Below are 23,492 nucleotides of genomic sequence, written 5' to 3'. Positions count from 1 at the left end.
GATCGGCTTCACACGCTACTTTAAGTTACCTTAAATTACTTTTTACTCGGTAACAAAATCGTGTGAATCAAAAGTTACCTCTCTTAAAATATCATCTAAAAATAAATAAATACGAAGCTGACTGGTCCTTTTATTATTATTTTTTTCAGAAGATATCTCATGGTTGGACTGTTTTTTTGAATCCAGATAGTCAGTCAGATGAAGAAGACATTTTAGAGCATGATTTTTATTTAGCTGATGATGAAATTTCCCAAAAGTATGATTTTATTTATCGACATATTCATTCATTGATTGGTCTAGTTTGTTTTTAATTGATTCGTTTCACATGAAGATTTTGCTATAAGTTTTAGAACACGAACGTATATGCACATATATTGAACTGAGTTTGCATGTAAACGAGGTGCTTTCTTTTTCAAGTCAGTTTTTAGTGTTTTTTTTTAATTATTGAGTTACAAATTAATTTTAAGATAACTTTACTTTAAAAAAAAAAAACTCATTTTATGTAAGTTAAAAAGGAATTTGATCAGACTGAACAACATTTAGAAAATTATTTAACCAGCTCAGCTTGCTGAGAGAATGCCGTTTCTGTCAAGAATTTTCATAAAGCTTTAGCATTTATCCTGTGGAAATTTTCATTACAATTTTCAATCTTATCTAAAACACCTAAAATTAACTGGAAGTAACTTAATTTTTTCATGATTTCGCATTGAAAATCTGGAGACAAAAGCTTTTGGAATTTCTTTTAAGTTTAAAAATCATCGATTCGTTCATCTCAGTGGAAGGTGCACGCTCTCTTCCCTGAGCCACCAAGTTTCACCAACGCACTACTTTTTTTTTTAATAACCGTCGTTGAACAGCCAACCCAATTTTCCGTTTACGACTACTAATGTTCAACTCCGTAACCTTGTAATTTTGTACCCAATCCAGAAGACAAGGGAACTGCTATATCAAGTATGGGAAGAAATTTGCCTTCGTGGATAGAATTGACCCGCATTTGCGTTACCTGGGGAGGAAGACCACGAGAACCTCCCACGGTTATCCTGACGGCAAGGGGACTCTAACCCATGATCCGTCCACCACTGAGGATATTCGACTAGCCATCGCTGGGATTCGATTCTGGCTCCATTTATTTTACTTTCTGCGAACAATCATTTAAAATATCAATTGACACCGATCCCTGCTTACTTCTATCACCAACCCCCAGAATTGTTAAACTTTCATTGCTTTTCTTCCCCTTTAGAAGTTGGTATTTTCCACCAAAACAAATAACATTTTGTTCGTAAAATATACAATTACTATGCAGCTCTAGTATTCTACTACTACTACTACTACTACTCGTAATTTGTAGTTTTTGCACAGCAACATAACGTGAAATTGAACACCCAAAACAGCGTCGGCTTTTTTTTCAATACAATTCAGTTCATTTCAATATAATTCAATTATTTAATTTTTCAATATAGAGAGAAAATATATCGAAGTAGGACCAAAATATAAATGCTCAGAACAGAAAGATTTAGCGGCATTGACACGTAAAATTATTTCGATTGTTTTTCGAATTATATTTAAAATTATTGAAGCTTTTATTTTCAATGAAGCATATATATATATATTGTTGTTGTTGTTGTTGTTATAGCATGACGTATCAGCTTTCGGTCAATACCAATGTCAGGTATGCTCCCTTCAGCATTGACTTATCTGTGAAATCAAAGGTGTCTATGCAGAAGGTCATCCTAGCCATATGTCTACTCATCGCATTTCATGTGTTAGTCTTGTTTAAGGTTAGTCATCGATATCTTATAAAAGGATCATAATTTTTTATTTAGTTTTATGTTACTGTCAGTCAGGTAAATCTTAGTTTGTACCGGTAAAGCTTTGGATTTACCAAAGTGGCTTGGTAAGTTCTAGGTTTTAACGAAAAGGCTTGCTAAAGGAGCAAAATTGAATCATATTAAAGAATCCTTCGGACTTTTGCCTAGCCATTTCGGTAAAAGTTAGGTTTTACTAGTAAAACTTGAAATTTACTAGACGGTGGGATTTTGAAATTACATAAACATTATGACCAATACTACTGCAGGAGATGCTCTAAGCTTTTCCTGGTGGTTGAAGACATGCATGGAATAGTGCACACATATGGGTATCGTGCTGGCCAAATGTTGAACTGATTGATATATAGCATACGTGGAACTATACTATATGATGCGGAAAAGTAGCAAAGCCAGAAAGTTTTCTCTGTTTGTAGTTTTAATATACATAAACATGACAATTTAAAATAAGAACATTTTTAAACTGTTAATTTCTTCTTAATGTAATTCTTGAACAATTCTTACAAATTTACTTAAAAAAAGGTAGATAACGTGGTAAGGTAGCTAAAAAACGTGCCCAGGGTAAAAATATAACAATATGACATAAGTATAATTTTTTTTTCTTTTACTAGTGTGGCTAGTTTTTACTAGTTTAACTTGTAACTTTCAATTTATTTACATTATAATGTCAACTGTCAAGTATTTTGAAATATGAAATATATTTAATATGAGTTGTTTAAATTTCAAAAAAAAATGTGATGGTCTCAAATAAAATTGATAAATAGTGCCTTTTGAAGTAAATAATGAATCTTACAAATATGTTTTTTTTTAAATTTAGTTAATAATTACCATTTAGTAACATCTGAGGCAAAAATGTTTTCATGGAATCACCAATAATTTAAAAATTTGTTTAGAATAATGAAAATAAAATTGATTGTTATTTTTATCTTCTTTAAGTCCGTAATTATTATTAATTTTAAAATTTATTAATTTTAAAATAGTTTTTTTTCTTTTTAAATGTCTTAAAATATATCTATGATGTTTAAGAAAAAAGTATGATAAATCATTCTCTCCGCAGATTCTCCCTCAGACGTTGGCTGCTATGGTAACAGCTATAACTGCCATTGCTGTCTTGACTATTGTGGATCAGGTGAGAACGTTGAATCATTAATGTTAAGTAAGATGATTCTTGACTTGTAAGATGACTTGTTCTTAACTTTGGAATCAATAAGGTGCTCCTTAACTGTCTCCGTATGGTTAAAGTTCAAAAGTTTGTTTCCCTCATTTAACTAATGCGTCGATTGTTTGATAGCAGACCTTTTGATTTCTTTGGTAGCGAAAAATAAATTAATTACATTATGTTAATTAAAGCACACAGAAGCGTTTTGTCAACCTGCGAGCAAAGATCTTAATTTTACTTTAAGGATGATCTAGTAATAGGCCGATTATCTAGGCAATTGACAAATTACCTAAGTAATTTTGAGAATTTTTTTTGGCACTTTAATCAATCACCCTTGTTATTCTTCACGACACCTAGATAATTCTACGTTGAACAGCAGACCCAAATTTTGTATCTTCGACTTCTAATGTTCAACTCTGTAACCTTATAATTTTGAACCCAGTCCTGAAGACAAGGGAACACCTAGATCAAGTAGACGGATTTTGTGACGCACAAGGCTAGAGGGATAAGTCTCCAGTATTTTCTAATTAGTGATATTTTTCAAGCTCATTATAATCAGGTTATATGCCTTTAGAGCAAAATCATTAAAGACTTAAGATGGGAGAATTCAATGTACTTATTTTAGACTATATTTTACACAATTTTATTACATTTGAACCTTTTTACCAGTATTTGTGTTACCGCTGAAGCTCGAAAGCCGTGAATGAATACATAACCTCGTTGGTCTGCGGATTAACTAGTGTAAACAAAGTGTGGAATCAGGAATTTTCTACACTTTACCTAGATTATGTGTGCACATTAAAATGTTTTTAAAATATTTAAAGTTCAAAAGTTTGCTTTTTATTTCCCTTTCCTACGTCTTCCCTATTTCGTTTAATTTTTAATTTGGTTTTGTCGTGTCATACAATTTGTCAACAATTTGCGACGGTGGATTCATAATTTGAATTTTTTGATCTAAAAAATAATTAAGAAGTAGCATTATGTTAATGTCATTACACTTTAAACCTTTTGATTCCTTGCGTTTCAATTTTTTAATTGATTTATGATTAATTCTATCAAACATTTATCGTTTCATATTAGCTTGATTTTCTAGATATCAGTCAAAATATTAAGTTAATTTACGCATTTAGAACCGTTGCCGTTGTTTAAGCATAGATTATATTTTCACTTTAGCAAGTAAATAGTAGATAAAGTGCAGAAAAACATATTAAATCGAAGACTACATGCGTAATTTTCAGATAAACTAGGAAATAAAACTATATTCGGTCCTTTAACGGATCACCTAGTACATGCTCAAATTACCTAGATAATCCCTAGAACAACTGATTTCTGCACTTAACCCTTTTCTTACTGTGTACCGTGCTCTAAAATCACAGGTGGTCCTTATGTCGTACCTGCCGTAAGGAAGAGGTTAAGTAGTAGTATGTATACAATAAAAGTCGATTTCAGAATTTAAAATTATCAACTAAGACTATTTCTTCCAGAGACCATCTGTGCATGAAGTTGTTGGTTGGACCAATTTGGAAACTTTGAGCCTTATCTTTGGAATTTTATTCATAACATCCATGCTTTGTGATACAGGACTATTTGAACTTATAGCAGTCATGGTGAGTTAAACTTCAAATACATTAATGTCTAATGCCGGCAAATAAAAGTGCGGGAAATAAAATCACTTATTCATGAAGCCTATTTATTAATCAAAAGATAAGGAACAAAAAAGATGGTATATGTACGATACCATTCATAGATACTGTACTTGTAAAAGCTTTTTGCTCCATGGAGCAATTACAAAAAAAATATTTCTTTTACAAAAAATTAATATAACATGGGTGAAATGATGGTTAATACATTGTATGTCAATCATGCGATGGATGCTGATTATCAAATTATCCGTCTGATCTTGGGGAAGATTAACTCCCCTCAGCAAACAACGCTCTTTGAAGTTCTGGTACATATGGTTTGTCTAAAGTAAGAACTCTCCTAACCATTCGTCTGGACCCGTGGAAGTAACTATGGTAACGAGGTATAACTATTTCAAGTAGGGGTGTGGGGTCACTGTTTAGGCAGGTTTTAGCTCGGGTCGGCGTGAGAAAGGGAATATATATATATATACGNAAATCAAGAGAATGCAACGCTTTTTTACACGTTTTATTAATAATAAAATCATTTTGTTTTCAAACAAGTTTCATTATTACTATGATATAATCATGCATTTTGTATCCAATACATACTGTCAGACACAAACTTTCAGCCCATCTTATAAATTGCCTCAGGAACTTTCTATGTTCTTGCATGCAAACTCTCATTGAGATTACTTCTAAATGAATAACAGTTAAAATATATATATATATATATATATATATATTAGCTGAATAACTGTTCCTCGCACTAAATTCGCGAATAAAAAAAATTTAAAAAATCAATAAATCAGATGAGTGAGGTACTCTACGAAATCATACTAAAACTGAAAGGCATATACCTTCACAATTGAAGAGTTTAGTGGAAGAACAATGTAAATAACATTTTTAGGGGAGTTAATAATTCAGAGAAAATGGCATAAAGTGGTTGTATCAATATGGGTAGGTTTAATGTAACGTAATTTTTTTTTGCTTTCACTTTAATCTTAACTAATCCACATTTGTTTTTAATAAGCTTGCAAGATTTTTGTTTTAAATTAGGCAGTGGTAATGCATATAAGTATGTTAAGTATGCATGTCGAAAACATAGCTTCGTCGATATTTTTGAAAATCTACTACTTTTCAGATTTATAAATGTACCGGAGGACATACGTGGTTTCTGCTGACATCTCTCTTTCTGTCGACTTTCCTACTATCGGCCCTTCTAGACCCTTTCACAACACTTATTTTGATGACAGCTGTAGCCATTAGGTACTGATCAAGCTTTTATTTAGAATATCTTTCTTAAGAATGAAATTATATCGTTGTTAAAAAAAATTCCTTAAAACAAGCGCCGTTTCAGGCAATTTGTGCTAATCAATGGCAATTAGTATTAATCAATGGCAATTGGTACTAGTCAATGAAACAATTTATATATATATATATTTCCAGGTTGTGTGAAGCTATGAATATAGATCCAAAACACATTCTCATTGCATTAGTGATATTTTCCAATACGGGAAGCATTCTGTGCTACTCAACTTTTAAGAAGTATCAAACTACAGTAAGTCTCTGTTTTGACATATAAGTTAAGAAATCTTATCAAAATGAAAATTTTTGTAGAAATTGTAAGAAAATCCACGAAATAATGATTATTTTTTTTATATAAATCTATATTATATTAAACGCTAATACGTATGTATCAATAAAACTGATGATATTTCTTTTCTCGCGTTGGCAACAGTTTTTTTTCTTAATTGATGGGCTTCGGCGCGCAAGAGCACGTAGTGAGCATATCATATGTCTAATCGGGTGAATTCTCACAGAATTATCAAAAAAATTCTCACAAAATTATCTTCATCGAAGCCGATGCTTTACATCCGGCGTTCAGTACTATTTCATATTGTTTTACAACACATAGTTTTAGCCCTCTGGTGGGAAAGACTTTAAAACAAAACTTACAAAAGTTACATTTTTCAGCAACTGAAATTTAGAATAGTGTGATTAAGAAAAATATGTGAACTGTTTGCAATTTCAAATTAATATTGAAATGCACAGGTTTAGAATTTTCTACAGTGAAAAGTTTTCGGAACTTCAGTGTTCAAAAAAGTATACAAAAGCTAGACGTTAAGAACGTATCCAATGAGCGAGCAAAGCGAGCATCGGATTGCGAAGCAATCCGAAATGAACTGCGAAAGCATTTCCGGGGGTTGGCGAGCGTCAGCGAGCAGGGGGCGAAGCCTCCTAGTTTTATTTTAAAAGCTTTCGAGATAATATATCTTAAATAGATTTAATGTGAATATGTTAGTATATAATATGAGCTGACTTGAGTTATTATTATATAACCATTCAACCGAAAGCGAAGCATAACATTTGAATGATGAAACAATGAGGAATAAGGTTTTCCCGCCGATCAGTTGGGCATTTGCATGAGACAACTCTTCACCACGACAGTCCGCCCAAGAGGACTGCTGACCGACACACGGCGCACATGCCCGATCCACCAAGTCGACCGGAGCACCACCCGTGGCATTTATTAAAAACAGAATACAATTACAAAACATGATGCAACAGCAGTATTTACATTAAGTTGATATAGGATTGTAGACCCTAGCAGCGTCCATCTTATATGGCTGAAGCCGATGGAACGCTGCTTTATAGTGGGCAAGAGATTTGAAAAAATAAAATCTTTACAGATGTGTTACCAACTGTTGTGCAGGCAACAGTACAACAAACAGGCAAAACCACAGAGCTAAATGATGAAACTATAACTTCCATTAAAATAATCTTTTGCATAGAAATCATTGGTATTCAGAATTTTTTGTGTTTTAACACTCTTAATATGCAGGATGTTTCGTAATGGTCACTCTTAATATATATTTCTAGTAATACTTTTGTCAGAAGCAATATCCGTAATCGGGGTTGCTAACTTGCATTTGAAATACCAGGAAAAAAGAATGCATTATTTTACCACCCTAGGTACAATTCGAACGAATTATTTCATATCTTGTATTTATCTATTAAATGTTACATGAAGTGTTAAAATTAAGTATCACTACTATTTTTTTTTTGCTCACTTTCTTCCCTATAACGATCGCCCTTTATATTTGCGACCATTATTCAATGTCTGTTTTATCATATTCTATCCCTTAAAGCTCATACCATTACTTATGAGACTCTTTCGATATTTTTTTAAAATTTCTCTTTTTAGATTCGGCATAAATTTGCAATTGATATTATCAACGTGCTGGGTCTTACAAAATAATCTAATACTGTCTGGCAATCACGAAATAATCTTGTGAAAAGGTTGAAAGGGCTGTTCATTTCGCTTCTGATAGGTAGGTACTTTATTTACAAAGCACTAGAGTTGAACAATGGGCTATTGGCGACGGCCTGGAAAAAAATCCCCGAGGATGATCCGAAGACATGCCATCACAATTTTGATCCTCTGCGTAGGAGATGGCACCCCCGCTTAGGTAGCCCGAAGACATACGCGCGAAGTCTACCACTTTATGGTGGAACAGTTTAACGAGTACCGATGCCGCGCATCCTCGGTCCCTACGCAAGCTGATCAGAGTGGTCACCCATCCGCTTACTGACAGCAATCAGTGATGCTTGACTTCGGTGTTCTACTGGGAACTGTGTCTTAACGATCATTCCACTGTGGGGCCATTTCGCGGTTGATTGGCGTCACTCAGTTCAAACCAACCAGAAACCAGCGGAAACTAATTTTTTTGTTCCAAACATTATCTTCACCTAAAAATAAATAATCTACCGCGAACGCCACCATCGAGTATAGAACCGATTTTTGCCAGACAGTATGATACACTTTTTCATAGTGCCTCACATTATTTTGAATAAGCCCCCCATTGATCTTTCCGTAGAAGATTGAATACGGCCAATATGCTCTTCATGTGTTTCCTGCGGTTCTTCTGACCTTTTTAGCTGCTTATGCTTTGTGGAGATTAAAGTACAGAGACGTCTCCTGGTTGAGATTCAAGAAGCCGCTGGAAGTTGAAGGTAAGGACATCTAGACATTTAAGAACATCTTTTTCTGAAAGTATATGGATGGTGATTTCAATAAAGGGGTGACGCGATGGGAGGGGCGAAATTTCCATTTAACCGGATGAAATTTCGAATTTGATCGAATCATTAATAAGCATGTAATTCATTTCAGCTTCAATTAAAATTTAAAAAAATTTAGCTAATAATTTCACAATATGTAAATTTTTTCCACTAATATACTATCGATTTAACTACTTTATACTTAATTATTCGAGTCAATGAGCTGTGATTGGTCAATAGGTAAGGCAATTATCATCAGCATTGGCACGACAGCCCTTTGTGGGCCTGGGCCTTCCTCAGAAGCTTTTCCCATTCTGCCCTTCTCCCAGCAATTGTTTTCCAGTTCTTAACTTTTAGGATGGCAAAACCGTTGTGAAAAACCGGGTTTCGATCCCCAGTAGTGGCTTGAAGCCCACCCAGCTTCAGATCAACGGGTACCAGTTTGTCCAGGAAGTAAGGGCTTTAATAAAATTGAATTTTTTATTTTATTTCTAGCAGCAGCACTTGATGTGTACATCTTTCGCTAGAGCGCAAAAACACTCTTCACAGATCCACACGGAATAACAACAAATTAAGAAAAAAATTAAAAACATTAAAACATTCGAAATACAAAAACAATTAGAACAAAGAAACATTAAATAGAATATCAACAAAAGAAATATAAACAGAAGATCAGCCAGTTCAGTGCCTGCAACTGCTCCCTAGCATTCCAGTATCTGTCGTAGATGTTGCCAGCAACTGTGGGGCAGACCCACAGATCATTCATTGGGGAGTCCTCCCCGCACAAAACACTAAATTTATACTAAATAGAAACTTAAACAAAGTAAGACGCGTCGTTCGTAATTTCATTTGTGTTCTCAAAATAAAATAAGAGAAAATGAATTTTCAAAAATATACCGAGTGAGTAAACAAAATTTGCCGAGTAGTGAAAATATTTGGGAGGTCACATTGACCTCCCATTCCGGTGACCCTGGAAGAAAGTATGAATAAAATTAGCCCGGAAACACATCAAGCAGAGTTCTGGTTAGAAAGTCAACACTAGCTCTTTGTTGCCAATCTTACGAGGTGATATTTTCGAATATGTTTTTATTTATTCCTTTTATTTCATCGAAACATAGAAATGAATAAGAAGGGAAAAATATACTTGAAGGTACCCCTTGGCAAAATTGGCGACTTATGTATGGCGCTATTCCTGTTTGCGCGGAACACAGTGGCAATAGGAATGGCGGCCATAACATAATGATATTTCAATAAAACATTGGAAAATTTCAACAAAACATCGGATAAAGCTTGCAATGAACCCAATATAAGCAAAATTAATAAATCCAATAAAAAGGATTTTGAATCGAAGCAAAAATTAATGGAGTAGGCGCAGAAAGAAAAGGAAAAAAACAACTCACTTCTTCATTAAGCTTGGATATTCTCAGATTTAGGTGCACAGAATTATCTAATAACAGTTAGATACTGTCTAAATTTATCATGAATAGAATCTGTGTACCTCCATCGCCACATAAATTCGACAAAATACGAATCGAAAATGGCGTCTGTAATACCGGACTATCGGTGACATTTTTTTCCGGTAATCCCTTTTTATGACTGCCCTCATACCTTCGATCTTATAGACCAGATTCAAAAGTAACCTTACCAGTCGGTATCCAACGTACAACTAACGGACCTCCGAAATTACATATACCGTTGAACATTTAAAAATAACGCTAAAATCTAAACCAATCAGAATCACGATTGGGCTTCAACATCGCCCAGCTTGGCGATCAACCGCCATCACAACTTGACGAGAATCAAGGGGCACCCTCAAATATAGTCTACCCGAATAAGAATATCAACAATTTTTTTTTTACCATTTAAAAGATTTTTATTCTAACTTTTGATCCAGTTAAATATTTAGGCAATATCGATTAGAATAATTTAAATTTTGATTTTTGAAAGAAGAGACAGGTTTGCTTCATTTTTAAAGAAATCGCATGTTTGGGTAAACCTTGATTGGGCTATATTTTTGTTTCTGGATTGTTTTGTTCCACCGCTCATGCCTTAGCTAGGTGACTCTTTTCTCGCATGGGTTCTTTTAACGTGATAATTTTGTGAGCATACTTAAAATTAGAAGAAAGCTTATTGCAAGGTTTCATTACTTACTATGTTCTTTTACATTAACAAAAATATTTTTTTTCACAATGAATTAATATTCTCTATAATACTGATATCTTTGCAAATTTCAATTCACGAATATAGATCAATCGCCACTTGAATGAAACAAATACTAGCTTAAATAATTGATAACAGTCGATAAGTGAGCATACACAATAACCGAGGATAGAATAGCCATAAATTTCTGTCAATGGAAAGAGTATAGTTTAGCTAACCTAAGAACTCCCCCCGTCACAAAGTCTGAAGTCGTCTGCTGCTGTGGAAACAAGTTAAGCGCATTTCAGGGAGGGTAGCTTTTCTTCACTCTAGGGCTAATACAATATACAGAAGAAAAAGATTCCCTTTCTTTCGCCGTCACCCGACCTGAAACCTGTTCTTAACAGCGACCCCACACCTCTACTTGAAATAGTTGTACCTCGTTACCATTGTCACCGCCACGGGTCCAGACGAATGGCTAGGGGAGTTCTTACTTTAGACAAACTACACTGTGCCCACTGATGTATAAATCATCATCCATAGACTGGAACTCATGTATTGTGAGGTTTTGAGGAGACCTCCTCCAAACTAACAGTCTCGGGCTGTCTGCTGCTATGGTTACACGTGAGAGCACATTTCTAATGGGAGTGCAATGGAGGAATGAAGGTGTCGTTCAGGCTGATCTATACAAAGATCAAGACAAAACTATTCACCCCACACGCCTATTCGAAGTTAATTTTCCTCGTAACCATGGTACCCGCCACGACGGGAGACTGATGTCTGGGGGAGTTCTCCTGAAAGCCGCACCGTAAATACAAATGGTATTTAATTTTTCTTTTTCTCCTATGGGTTTAGAGGTAAAACGAGAACTGGGTGTGTGGAAGAAGTCTTACAACTCTATCTCTAATTATTCGAGAGAAGAGGAGAGCGTCAAGGCAATCTTGGAGAGAAAAATGGCCACACTAGAGACACTGATGAGGAGGAAATTATATGACTCTAAGTATGAAACACGGGATGATTCAGCAAAACTGTTACAAACTCGGAGGGGCAATACGGCATATCATAAGGATTGAGAATTGCATAGCCTGTCCGGTAATGTCATCGTTCATTGCTAGGGATGTCGTTCTTATTATGGACTGACTGTTCGTGTGCATCGAAATATTTACTTTAATTTTATGTTCTTTCAATTTCATGTTTTCTAATAATTATTTTTTAGAAATTGCATTCGTTGATCAGAAATAGCTGAATTTCGTATTTTACTGATTTGGTAATCGAATTAGTCTCCTAACAAGTGAACTACAATCAGGTGCTATTGAATGCAATTTTTCGACAACAATTATTAGGAAACATGAAATAAAACTAATTTAAATAAATAAAACGGCGTGCGTTTAACATTTCTGGTCATGGACTGTTATGTAATTCTCAATTCTTATAATGTGCTGTGACGCCTCTCCAAGTTTTGTCTGATTTGTTGAACCCCTCTCTATAACCTTTCACCTCAATACATTTTCCAAATGAGTGTTTTAAGACAGTTTTCTATGATGAGAATTATACTCTTCCTAAAATGAATAGGCATCTCGAAAATGCATAATTTCCCCCCTCTCCACGCTTATTCCCTTTCCGTTACCAAGTATGAAACTTTTTATTATTAAAATTTCTACATTGATTAAATAGAGTTGTGAGCTAGCAAAAATTACCGATGTTAAATAGTTAAAAAAAAATAGTGCGTGGAGTCCCTCCGNAAAAAAAAAAAAAAAAAAAAAAACAGAATTACTTAAAGTACAATAATTTTTATTTCTCATACCATTTGGCAACATGGTACTGTTGATGTCTTTTTCGTGGGCATCATATAAGTGGATCAACGCCCCCCCCTACAACATAAAATAACAGATAAAAATGAGAGAGAGAAATTGCATCCATGTCCGAAGCGAACCCGGGATCTTTCTGAGATAAGGTCAGCTCCCTGACCACCATATATGCCTGTCGGTAAAATATAATTTATAACAAGTGAAACTTATGAGAAAAATTGGGGGGGGGGGCTCTACAATTGCCATTTAATCCGCTGTCGGAATTTCAAGACACTAACAACAACACACTGCACCCGTGGCGATTTTTTAAAACAATCCAAGCAAGTTTTTCAAATCTCGCCTAACTAGGTTTTTGAGAGATATTTCGTGGAATTTCAATAAATGATTGTTTAGATAAATTGTTAATTATTGAAATGTTAATAATTTAAATGAATTGTTAATGTTGTTTGAATAAATTGTTTTTTATTTTTAATAATTAAAAAGCAACATTGTTCCCAGTAATAATTGCCAACTTGGCAAGATTTCAGAAAGTCGCCAAGAGGTGGACTATTCTAGGATTTTATCGAAAATTCAGCTTATTTGATATATTTTAATGTAATTTTAAGAAATATTATTGAAAGTTTATAACTGAGTTATTAATGGTTTGTTTTGAGGAATGTTTTTTCGTTTGCAGGATGTCAATAGATGATTATAAAACAACTTTAACGGAACTAACCAATTCTGTAAGTATTAAACGAAAAATTACATAACTTGAATAATTTAACTAAAATAATATTAGATTATAATACTATTATTTTTAAGCTACAATTATTTTTAATTTAATAATATTAGAAAAAAGTTGAATTGTAATATTCACTAAGATAGGATCTTTTTTACATCATGTAAGATGATGTTAAAAAGTTCCTTCAAGGTATTTCTTTTTTAAAATTTATATTCAAAGTTTAGAAAAATCGGTCGTATAGTTCCTGAAAAATAAAAATTTAATTTCCTTAAATGTTATTTCTCTGGAACAATTAGACCTATTCAAATAACAAAGTCAAATAACTCGGGAAATACACATCGAATCAAAAACTAAAAATAAACAAATGAAATGTTTTAAAACAAGTAAATTTAAAAACAATTCCTATTCAGGTCAAAAAAGAAAATGTCATTTTAGTTACTCTTTATTAAATATTTATACTAATTCTTTGCAGTTTGTAATTAAAGTATTTTTAAAATTGTAATAATTTTTTAAATAATTACAATTTTTAAGTGTGCAAAAATTAGGAAGGAAGTCGATTTATTAGAAAGATTTTCAAAATATCAATGTTTGTTTTTATTTTTTCGATCTGACGAATATTTTATGAAAGCCGTGGTGGCTCAGGGGATAGAGCAATCACCTCCCAATGAGGTGAACCGGGTTCGATTCCCGGTGGCTGCTGGTTGATTCGAATTCCGCTCTCGGATCGTACTGACCACAGTGCAGACGTAAAATATCCTATTTGGTGGACGGATTATTGGTTAGAATCCCCTGGTCATCAGGTTAACCGTGGGAGGTTTTCGTTGTTTTCTTGTCTATGTAACCCAAAAGCGAGTTAGTTCCCTCAAAAAGTCCTCCACGATGGCAAATTTCTCCCAATACTTGATCCAGGAGCTCCCTTGTCTTCTGGATTGGGTTCAAAATTACAAGGCTACGGAGTTGAGCATTGTTAGCCGTAAACTCAAAATTCGGTCAGCTGTTCAACTACGATTATAATGTAAAATAATATATTTTATGATTCGATTATTAATAATATATTATACGGTTATAATATATTTTATGAAATATCTCAATTTTAAAGTTTTTTTATGACATTTTCATTTTGTATATATAGCACCGACTATGAACCAAAACGCTAAAACTTGTGTGCCAAATTGTAGTACTTTTTCTGGAAAATCCAAAACTTCAATGGGGAAAAAAAAGAGTTCCTATTTAAGATTTCAAAGCTGTCCCAAATCCAAGGGATAAGATTAGGAGATCAAGTTTAGTATCACTGTAAATGTTTCACACGTGTAATTAGGATTTTGTATCCGATAAGCATTTGTCACGAGGTATTCCGTATGACCATTTTCCATGTATTTTTGGACACCCTGTATATAAGTATTTATTAATTTCTAGATGAAAAAGAAGAATAAATATCTGCTTTACAAATCTTGTGCAGTGATGACAGCTGTTCTCGTTTTACTACTATTGAGGAATGCACCCTTGCATATCACATCAGGTATATTTTATTTAAATATGATTTATGAAATAACTCTGGGGAATAATGATTGTATGAATGATCTTGACTTCATTTTGTAACTGACTTGTTTCTGTAACAGGCGAGCATTTCCTGTTTTTGGACAGGATACGGACACTTAGGGGCATGTATTTCAAAGAGACATCCTAAGCTGTTCAAAACTGTATTAAACTGTGTTAAAAATCTAGAATTAGTAACATAGTTAAAACACTCATATCTCGAAATGTTATCCCTGAGCGTTGCGTTTAAAAATAAATCATCATAATCATTCCTTAGTCTTTGTCGACAACCCAGTGTGGGCGAAACGCCTTAATCATTGAGAACTTTCTAGGCACCTCTTCTCTCATATATTTATATAGTGTCTCACTATATTTTTTTTAACAAAATTTATTTTAATCAACAACAGTTGAAACCTCACTATTCCTTTTTTTAAGAATGTATTTTTTATATAGTTATATATTTAAATATAGTTATAATTATTGTTTTGTAGGATGGACAGCAGTTCTTGGAGCGTTGTGCCTACTTGTTCTTACGGATTTGAACAGTATGGAGAGTCTAATCAACAGAATTGAATGGTCCACATTACTTTTTCTAGCTTCCTATTACATTTTTACTAAAGTAAGGCCCTCCTTCTAACATTGTCAGATTGTTTTAATTTTTTTTTTACTTACAACTGAAGGACTTGGGAGAAATAAACGTAATTATAACACATCCGTTAATAAGCACCAAATGTGGCTACTATTGTTCGTAAACCAGGAGACAATAATAAATGAAAAAAATATTGATATTAAATATTTACTAAGTTTGATGGAGTCGCGTTCTTGTTATCGTTTTTTGAATGCAGGTATATTTGAAACCTATCATTAGGAGTATTTCTGGTAATATTTAGAATATTGCAACAACGTCAATATTAAATAATGATTCTTTTTATATGACCGTGAACACCTGCTAAAGAACTTCTTCCCAGTTTCAGTACTAATTTATTATTCCAAAAACTTTGACTGCGAAGTAATTTTAGGAAAAATAAATTTTTAATAACAAATTCGTTTTTTTTTATTATGCAAATAAACTTTGAATAATTTTTCATTCAACAAACAAAAATATTATTAAATAAACAATGCAGTTTTATAAAAATACTCATTTATACAAACTTGAATAAAATACTTACTTGCTTTACAAACTGCATTCACTTGTGAATAGTACTTAAGCACATCGAGCTTTTTAATAGCTGCATTTCAAAAAATTAAAATTTTTTAGCAAAAAACATAAAGTATCGAAATTAAAAATAAATTTCACTCAAAATTATTAAATTTTAAGAAAACAGTTAAATTCAAGAATTAAAACAAGTAAAAAAAAAGCTTCAGTAAAGCCATGTTTAATAGTATGTGACAACGTAAAAAAGTTTTTTAAAAAAATAATAACACTCGTATAAATCATCAATAGTATTATGTATTACTTACTAATGAAAATGATTATTAAGGTTTTATTCTTGAAATGAATATATACTTTATATAATAATATAAAAACTGGTTCAAATTATTTAATTAATAAAAAATATTACATAATAAATATAACATTTTTCATAAAACCGCAGTTTTTAAGCCTAAAGCTAGCGAGAGTTTCAAAAGGTTTAACAACATATAACAGGCGATAAAGCAAAGTAATAGATGGGAAGAAGAAAAAAAACTTCTCTGTTTGGCGCGCATTGAAGGTTTTTCGCCAAACGTCTCCTCTCTGAAATGAACTTAGCATCCGAAGAGATGGAGCCAAGTGCCAACTCCTGGTGAGCGAACAATACAAACACATATTTGTTAGAGTCTCAAAAGATAGCTGCTCATTAAAATTTCGACAATTAACTACCGAGATATGTTTCAAAGAGTGGGTTAAGAAGTTTCGAATCACAATAAGAAGACGAGGTAGAACAATGGTCAAAAAATAAGTAATAGGATCAAGAAAAAGAGAGAGATCAAGAATTAAAGAGATCAGAATGCAAAGAGATTTAAAGACAAGGGATTCGAAAAATAAAAGGATCTGGAAATAAAAGAATCAGGGAAGAAAGGATGTCAGGAAATAAAGTCATCAAGACATAAGGTGATCGAAAAATTAAAAAAAATCGTAGAATTAGATGATAAGGTAATGTAAATCATTCCACTAAAGCCTGTTGTAGATCATGGAGGTCTTAGTTCCACAATTTTGTAACCAATGGTAGGAAGGTACTTTATTTACATCGCACTGCACAATTGGCTAATTTATAACCGTCGTTGAACAACCGACACAATGTTTGAATTTACGACTATTAACTCCATTACTTTGAAATTTTGTACTCAATCTAAAGGAGACTCCTGGATAAACATGCCTTCGTGGAGGACTTAATGATGGAGCTAACCCACATTTGCGTTACATGGAAAGTCTCCCACGGTTAGCCTGATAGCAAGGGGGCTCTAATCCATGATCCGTCTATCATTGAGGATATTTTACGACAGCACTGTGTTGTGATCGGTACGAGCCGGGTTCGGAATTCGAATCCCAGTCATCGCTGTGATTCGAATCTGGCTCATCTCGTTGGGAGGCAACATATCAATCCCCTAAGCCACCACGGCCACAATGGGCTACTTTATATTTTATAACCGTCGTTGAACAGCTGACCCAATCCTTTTGGATTTACGACTACCAATGTTCAACTCCCTAGTCTTGTAATTTTGAACGCAATCGAGAGAACAAAGGATTTCCTGGATCAAGTACTGGGTGAAATTTGCCTTCGTGGAGGACTTTTTTGATGGAACTAACCTGCATTTGTGTTTTACAGCGAAGACACTCAGAGAAACTATCTATAGTTATCCAGGGAGGCGAGAGAATTTTAATCCATGATCCGTCTACCACTGAGAATATTTTACATCGGCACTGTGGTCGGTGCAAGCCGGATGCGGAATTCGTATCAACCAGCCATCGGTGGGATTTGAACCCACTTCACCTCATTGGAAGGCGAACGCTGATCCATCACTGCTTACAATGGGTTATTGGCGATGGTATGGGAAGCAACCCTGAGGACGATCTGAAGACATGCCATCACAATTTCAATCCTCTGCAGAAGGGATAGCTCAACCGCTTTGGTAGTCAGACGAAGTGGGCGCGAATTCTAACTAAACCCATGATTGAGCGAAAGCAGTATTTACTCCCTATATAATTTTGTACTCATTGATCTGAATCTGCTGGGTAGATATCAAGTCGCTACTGACAATCTCATGTTATGAAAAGGTGATTAAATTAAAATATACGAGACCTTAATTTCTGTTAGGGTATGTGTTTATTATATACATTTTAATTTTATATATACACATATGTGTGAAATTATTCTGGTCGAGGTGCGATGTGTAATATTTCATGAAATCAATGTTTTTCAAAAGATACGTTCAACGTATGTCTCTTTTTACAGGCTCTTGTGAAACTAGATTTAGTCAGCTATCTGGTGCACGAAGCTCAATATTTCATAACAAATTTGGACGAAAATTACAGCCTGATGATTGCATTGATTTTTACTGTCTGGGTTTCTGCTTTATCTTCAAGTGTTGCTCTGCCCTTCTCTGCAGCTGTGGTGAGTTCAGTGTCTTGAAAGTGACCAGAGTTACTTTAACAGCTGTACTTTTTTATTATATAGATATATATTTTTTAATACTATTTTTATAATTTTCACAATAATCATACTGCATATGTTTCTCCCTATCCAGAAAGCATGTAACCTTACGGCGACCTTGTGTCGAAATTTTATTTTTATTGTCACGAAAATGTTTTTACTAAAAACCTTTTTTCAACGAAACAAAAATGTTGCAGTTTCAAACCTTTCATCCAAAAAGGATTAAAAATCATTTTTTAAAGCTTTTTTTAAAAAAGCATTGTCTCTTAGGTCCATTTGCGTTATAGCTGAAGTCACACTAGCGATGGGATCAAAATGCATTGTTCATTAAAATTTCATGACAAAGGTGGATTTTAGCTGAGCATACAAGACGTTGCGAAAAAAAACCTTATAATTACCTGGATTTAAGATTATTTTCACCTTAAGACTAGCTTTATTAAAAGATTTTTTCATGCTTGAAAACCCTAAGTCAATTTCGATTTAAGATTTTTATATAGAAGGTTGTTTTCCAAGGTTTTGGATGAGGATAATGTGCGTAGAATAGAGCAGATTGTCACAGACCTCGTTTTAAGGTTAGTAGGTTAACACGTAAATCGTATAAAAACCCTTTTTAGGCTAACCGACTTTGTGCAGGATTTCGCAGTTTTTGACTTTGTCATGTAAAAAAACTATGTTAATTTAAACTTTAGTAAAATTTATCGATATTATATTCATAACTGGACTCAGACGAGTGAATTTGATCAATATTGGCATTATTTGTATGTAATATTTACAAATAATAAGTCAAAACATACCTTGCACAAAGTAGCCCCCAAGTGGGGCTACTTTGTGCAGCGATAGGAATTCAGTTTAATAATCATGTTTTTAGTAAAATATTGATATAAAATTGTTAAAAAAGTTAATTGTTGACATTTTTAATAACAAAAACATCAAGATATGTAAAGATATTAGTTTGAAAATAATTTTCAGCGTTAAAAAACCATTTTTTATAAAGAATTTTTTCTTAAAAAGAATGTTTATTTCAAAACATTTGAGTTTAAACAAAAGGAAACCATATACATTTTTGAACATTGAAATGGATGAAATTTCAAAAATAATAATTATTACATATTCATTAACATTTATAATATTGATAAATTTGAACATAACATGCTTGAATGAACATGACAGAACTTGCTCTTCAGTTTCTGTCAAAATCACCTGATGTCCTATAAAATATATTTTTATGTGTTAAATCGTTTGATTAATTCATTAGAAAAATCTTTGTAGAAGAAAAATAATAGTTTACCAGCACGTTTCACGTGTTTCTTGTGAATTTTATTAGAGATAGTATTTCTGTGGATTTTGTACTTCCGAGAAGCTTCTGCAATCGACATACCACCAGCAACTGCTTGCAAACATTGTTGCAGCTTTTCTAAAGTGTAATCACGGTAGTTTCTCGTTCCAGGTATTTTTTTATAACGTCTGACCATTTTTCTGTCGAAAAAAAAAACGAATGAAACTTTGCACAAAGTAGCCCCAAAGTGCATTTTTTTTCATTTTCCGTTTATTTGTTATTAATTTTCAAATTTTTTTAACGCTAACATGATATAATTGTTTATTAATATATAAATAAAAAATTTTGCACTTACGACAATTGTTTTATCAACGTCTTTGCATTTCACAGCTAAAGTTTCCACGCACACTTTTCGACATCCGACGTCCTCGGAAAGTTGTTGACATTGGATGAACGAAACACACTCTGAGATTGTTTTAAAATTCGAAAAAATGTTTGTAGTAATAGAAGAGACTTCTATTTTCAAATTCCACACATTTTTAAAGTGAAATAAACATAATACTGAATAGCAGCACTTGAAAAATGCCAAATTCGAATTGGCACAAAGTAGCCCCCGCTGCACAAAGTAGCCCCGAATGACGGTACATTAAAATGTTCTTCCTAAGTGAAAATAAACTTCATTTTGCTATCTGTGTACTGATCACACTGACTTATAGTTTTACATTAAATTTATACAATCTATTTCTCTATATAAAGAATGTAAAAATGATTCATTCTGTTTTAGATGGAACTAATCAATGAAAAATATGATAATTGCTCTCCAATCATATATGCTTTATCGCTTGGAGCTTGCATTGGAGGTAAGATTTTACAGCATGAGGTTGTTTAGTGCACGTCTCACGTATGTTTTACTTATTTATTTATCAGAGGTAATATAATGCTTGTATGCCAAAAATTCGGCCCCTTCCATGTGTATTTCCCCAGATCTCGGATAGTGTTTAAAAAAAATAAATAAATAAATTGACTCAATTATAAAAACGGTCGTACAAAGATAATTCTAGGTAAAAAAATAATTCTGAAAATTACTTATTGCTTTTCATCATTTTATTTAAAAAGAGTTTTAAAATTTTTAAATAGTAAAAATCCACATTTCCTTCAAATTACGCATCTTAAAATGGTAAGAAAGATTTGTAAACTTCACTAATCAAAGTTTTCTTCTTTAAATAAATAATTATCAAAAAAATATTTTTTGAGTGAAATTTAGAATAATAATGTTTTATTATTGTATAAAAAAATTTCCGAAATTATTCAGAACTTTCGGAGATATTGGGAAATATGTGAAAAGTGAAAATAATATTAACGAGACCAAATTTTAATCGCTCTTCTTATCAGGAACATATTTTTGGATTTATGACTACTAATGTTCAATTCCGTAGCCTTGGAATTTTGAACCCAATCCAGAAGACAAGGGAACTCCTGGATCAAATATTCGGAGAAATTTGCCTTGATTGGAGGGCTTTTTGATTAAATTAACCCGTATTTGCTTTACATGGAGAAGGAAACCGCGAAAACCTTCTATTGTTAGCCTGACGGCAAGAGGACTCTAACCCATGATCCGTCTACCACAGAAGATATCGTATGTCAACTGTGTGGTCGGTACGAGCCGTGTGCGGAATTCGTATAGACCAGCCATTGCTGCGGGCTCCATTTTATTTCATTGAAAGTTCGAGTTTCTCAGTCAGTGATAATTTTTTAAGTCAGTGATAAACAGCTCTGACATTTAGTTCGTGAAAATCGAATTATTAGATTTAAAAAAAATATTTACTACTTCCAAAAGGATATTAAAACTACTTTAATTATTCACAAACGCCCTTTAAGAATTTGTTTTTATCTCTTAAATTTTAAAACGTCTTGTTTTATTCTTTTCTTTCAGTGAACGGGAGTCTGTTAGGAGGTGTCTCGAATATTTTGAGTTCTGGAATAGCTGAACACCACGGTTTTCGTTTCTCTTATTTGGATTTTTTGAAGTATGAATTTAAAAATACTAAATTAATGAATTTTAAGCATTTGAAATTTTTAGTTTTAAGTTGTTGTATTTATATATAACCACAGTTTACGTTAATGGTATCTGATTTAATTGCAATTGGACTCTAATCAATTAAACTTAATAATTTCTAATAATTTGTCTCTAATAATACATTTTCTTGATACTATACATTATTATAAGAAAGCTAGTAAAAACCCAAATAATACGATATGTAAAGCAAATAATATATAGTAAAATACACGATATAAATGCAGAAGAGCTAATGTTTCCGAAAAAAATATGAAAAAAAAAGTAGATAATCATACAGGTTATTCACAGCAGAGGTTGAATGAAACTTAAGAAAAGCCAATTTGTTTTGTCTGATGCATCTTAATTTTCCCGGTCGAATTATAAAGTAAAATTTTTCAATAATAATAATAAACAGATAGTATTTTAATTTTTTTATGTTTATATCAGAAACTATGTTCGTTAATTGATTTTAAATGCAAAATAAGATGTATCACTTACTTGTACAAACTCACAAGTAAGGTTTATACTTTACGATACATAAGATTAAAAATGACAAAATTATGTAAATATAAATATTCCAAAGTATAAGTTTTGACAAAGAAATTCGCAAAAATTAGCAAGGTTTCAACAAACAATCAAAATATAAATTATTGATGTCAAAAACAATTGTAGTAGCATTTAAAATTGAAAATGAAACACGTGCTATATTTTTCTTTCTAAGAAATTGCTTTGCTCCTTTGAAACTTTTTTCCATCTGAAAAAACACTTCTCGAAACATCATGCTCAAAAACGTGAGCATTTTAAGAATGAAGTTCTATTTAAAGGGCAAAAAAAGGAAAGTGTATTATGAGTACTAGTTTTCTTATTATTTTTACATGTATGTCAATCCTTTTCACACATTTCACTAAGCAGTATAGTGACCCGGAATTGATCCCGTTCTTAACTCTATGAGGCTGCAAGCACACAAGTTTTTTGTTCCTCAATGAAATAGATACCCCACAAAAACAAATTGAAAGAAATGTTATATTCCACGAGAACAAATTGAAATATAAGGCTTTCTGTATTCTTATTCTTCATAAATCTATCAATCCTTTTCTCCCTCTTTGCTGATCGTTAAATAAAAAAATAAGAATAGAGAAGAAAAAAAAAATTAAAAAAAAAAAAAAGACGTCGTATAACCGATAATTTATGTTGTTTTGAGACCGTTTTGGTGACTTAAGTTTCGTTTCTCTCAGCGGCACAAAAAATAAATAGAAATAGTTCTACTAAAAAAAAAATAAAAAAAACATTTACAAGGTAAAAAAATTTATTTATTTAAAATTGAAACCAAAAATTGAAGTGAAAAACTTACAAAAGAAAAGGAAAAAAAAAGGGGGGGGGGTAAGTAGGTAGGTATTTTATTTACGTCGCACTGGAGATGCATTATGAACTATTTCATTTTATAACCGTCGTTGAACAGCCGACCTAAATATTTGGGTTTACGACTACTAATATTAAACCTCGTTGCCTTGTAACTTTAAACCTAATCCAGAAGACAAGGAAACTCCTGGATAAAGTATTCCGAGAAATTTGCCTTCCTGGAGGACTTTTTGATGGAACTAACCCGCATTTGGGTTATATGGTGAGGAAAACCACGAAAACTTCCCGTGGTTAGCCTGACG

The 23,492-nt window shown here is 32.8% G+C and overlaps 1 protein-coding gene across 1 annotated transcript in view; it reads left to right on the top strand.

Annotated features, from left to right (window-relative positions):
- Nucleotides 1–23,492, top strand: part of LOC107451892 (P protein) — a 38,100-nt gene that overhangs the window by 13,097 nt on the left and 1,511 nt on the right. The window contains exons 4-17 of the mRNA XM_071178238.1: nt 26–256; nt 1,634–1,778; nt 2,881–2,952; nt 4,467–4,589; nt 5,746–5,870; nt 6,051–6,162; nt 8,483–8,618; nt 11,658–11,802; nt 13,284–13,332; nt 14,748–14,850; nt 15,359–15,486; nt 18,302–18,460; nt 20,560–20,635; nt 21,709–21,802. Of these exons, the coding sequence (XP_071034339.1) occupies nt 1,635–1,778; nt 2,881–2,952; nt 4,467–4,589; nt 5,746–5,870; nt 6,051–6,162; nt 8,483–8,618; nt 11,658–11,802; nt 13,284–13,332; nt 14,748–14,850; nt 15,359–15,486; nt 18,302–18,460; nt 20,560–20,635; nt 21,709–21,802 (1,466 nt within the window). The 5' untranslated portion in view covers nt 26–256; nt 1,634. The remainder of the gene's footprint in view (nt 1–25; nt 257–1,633; nt 1,779–2,880; nt 2,953–4,466; nt 4,590–5,745; nt 5,871–6,050; nt 6,163–8,482; nt 8,619–11,657; nt 11,803–13,283; nt 13,333–14,747; nt 14,851–15,358; nt 15,487–18,301; nt 18,461–20,559; nt 20,636–21,708; nt 21,803–23,492) is intronic.

Source organism: Parasteatoda tepidariorum, chromosome 3 (assembly GCF_043381705.1).
Source record: "Parasteatoda tepidariorum isolate YZ-2023 chromosome 3, CAS_Ptep_4.0, whole genome shotgun sequence".
NCBI classification, from domain to species: Eukaryota; Metazoa; Arthropoda; class Arachnida; order Araneae; family Theridiidae; genus Parasteatoda; species Parasteatoda tepidariorum.
This window is presented reverse-complemented; position numbering and strand designations above follow the sequence as displayed.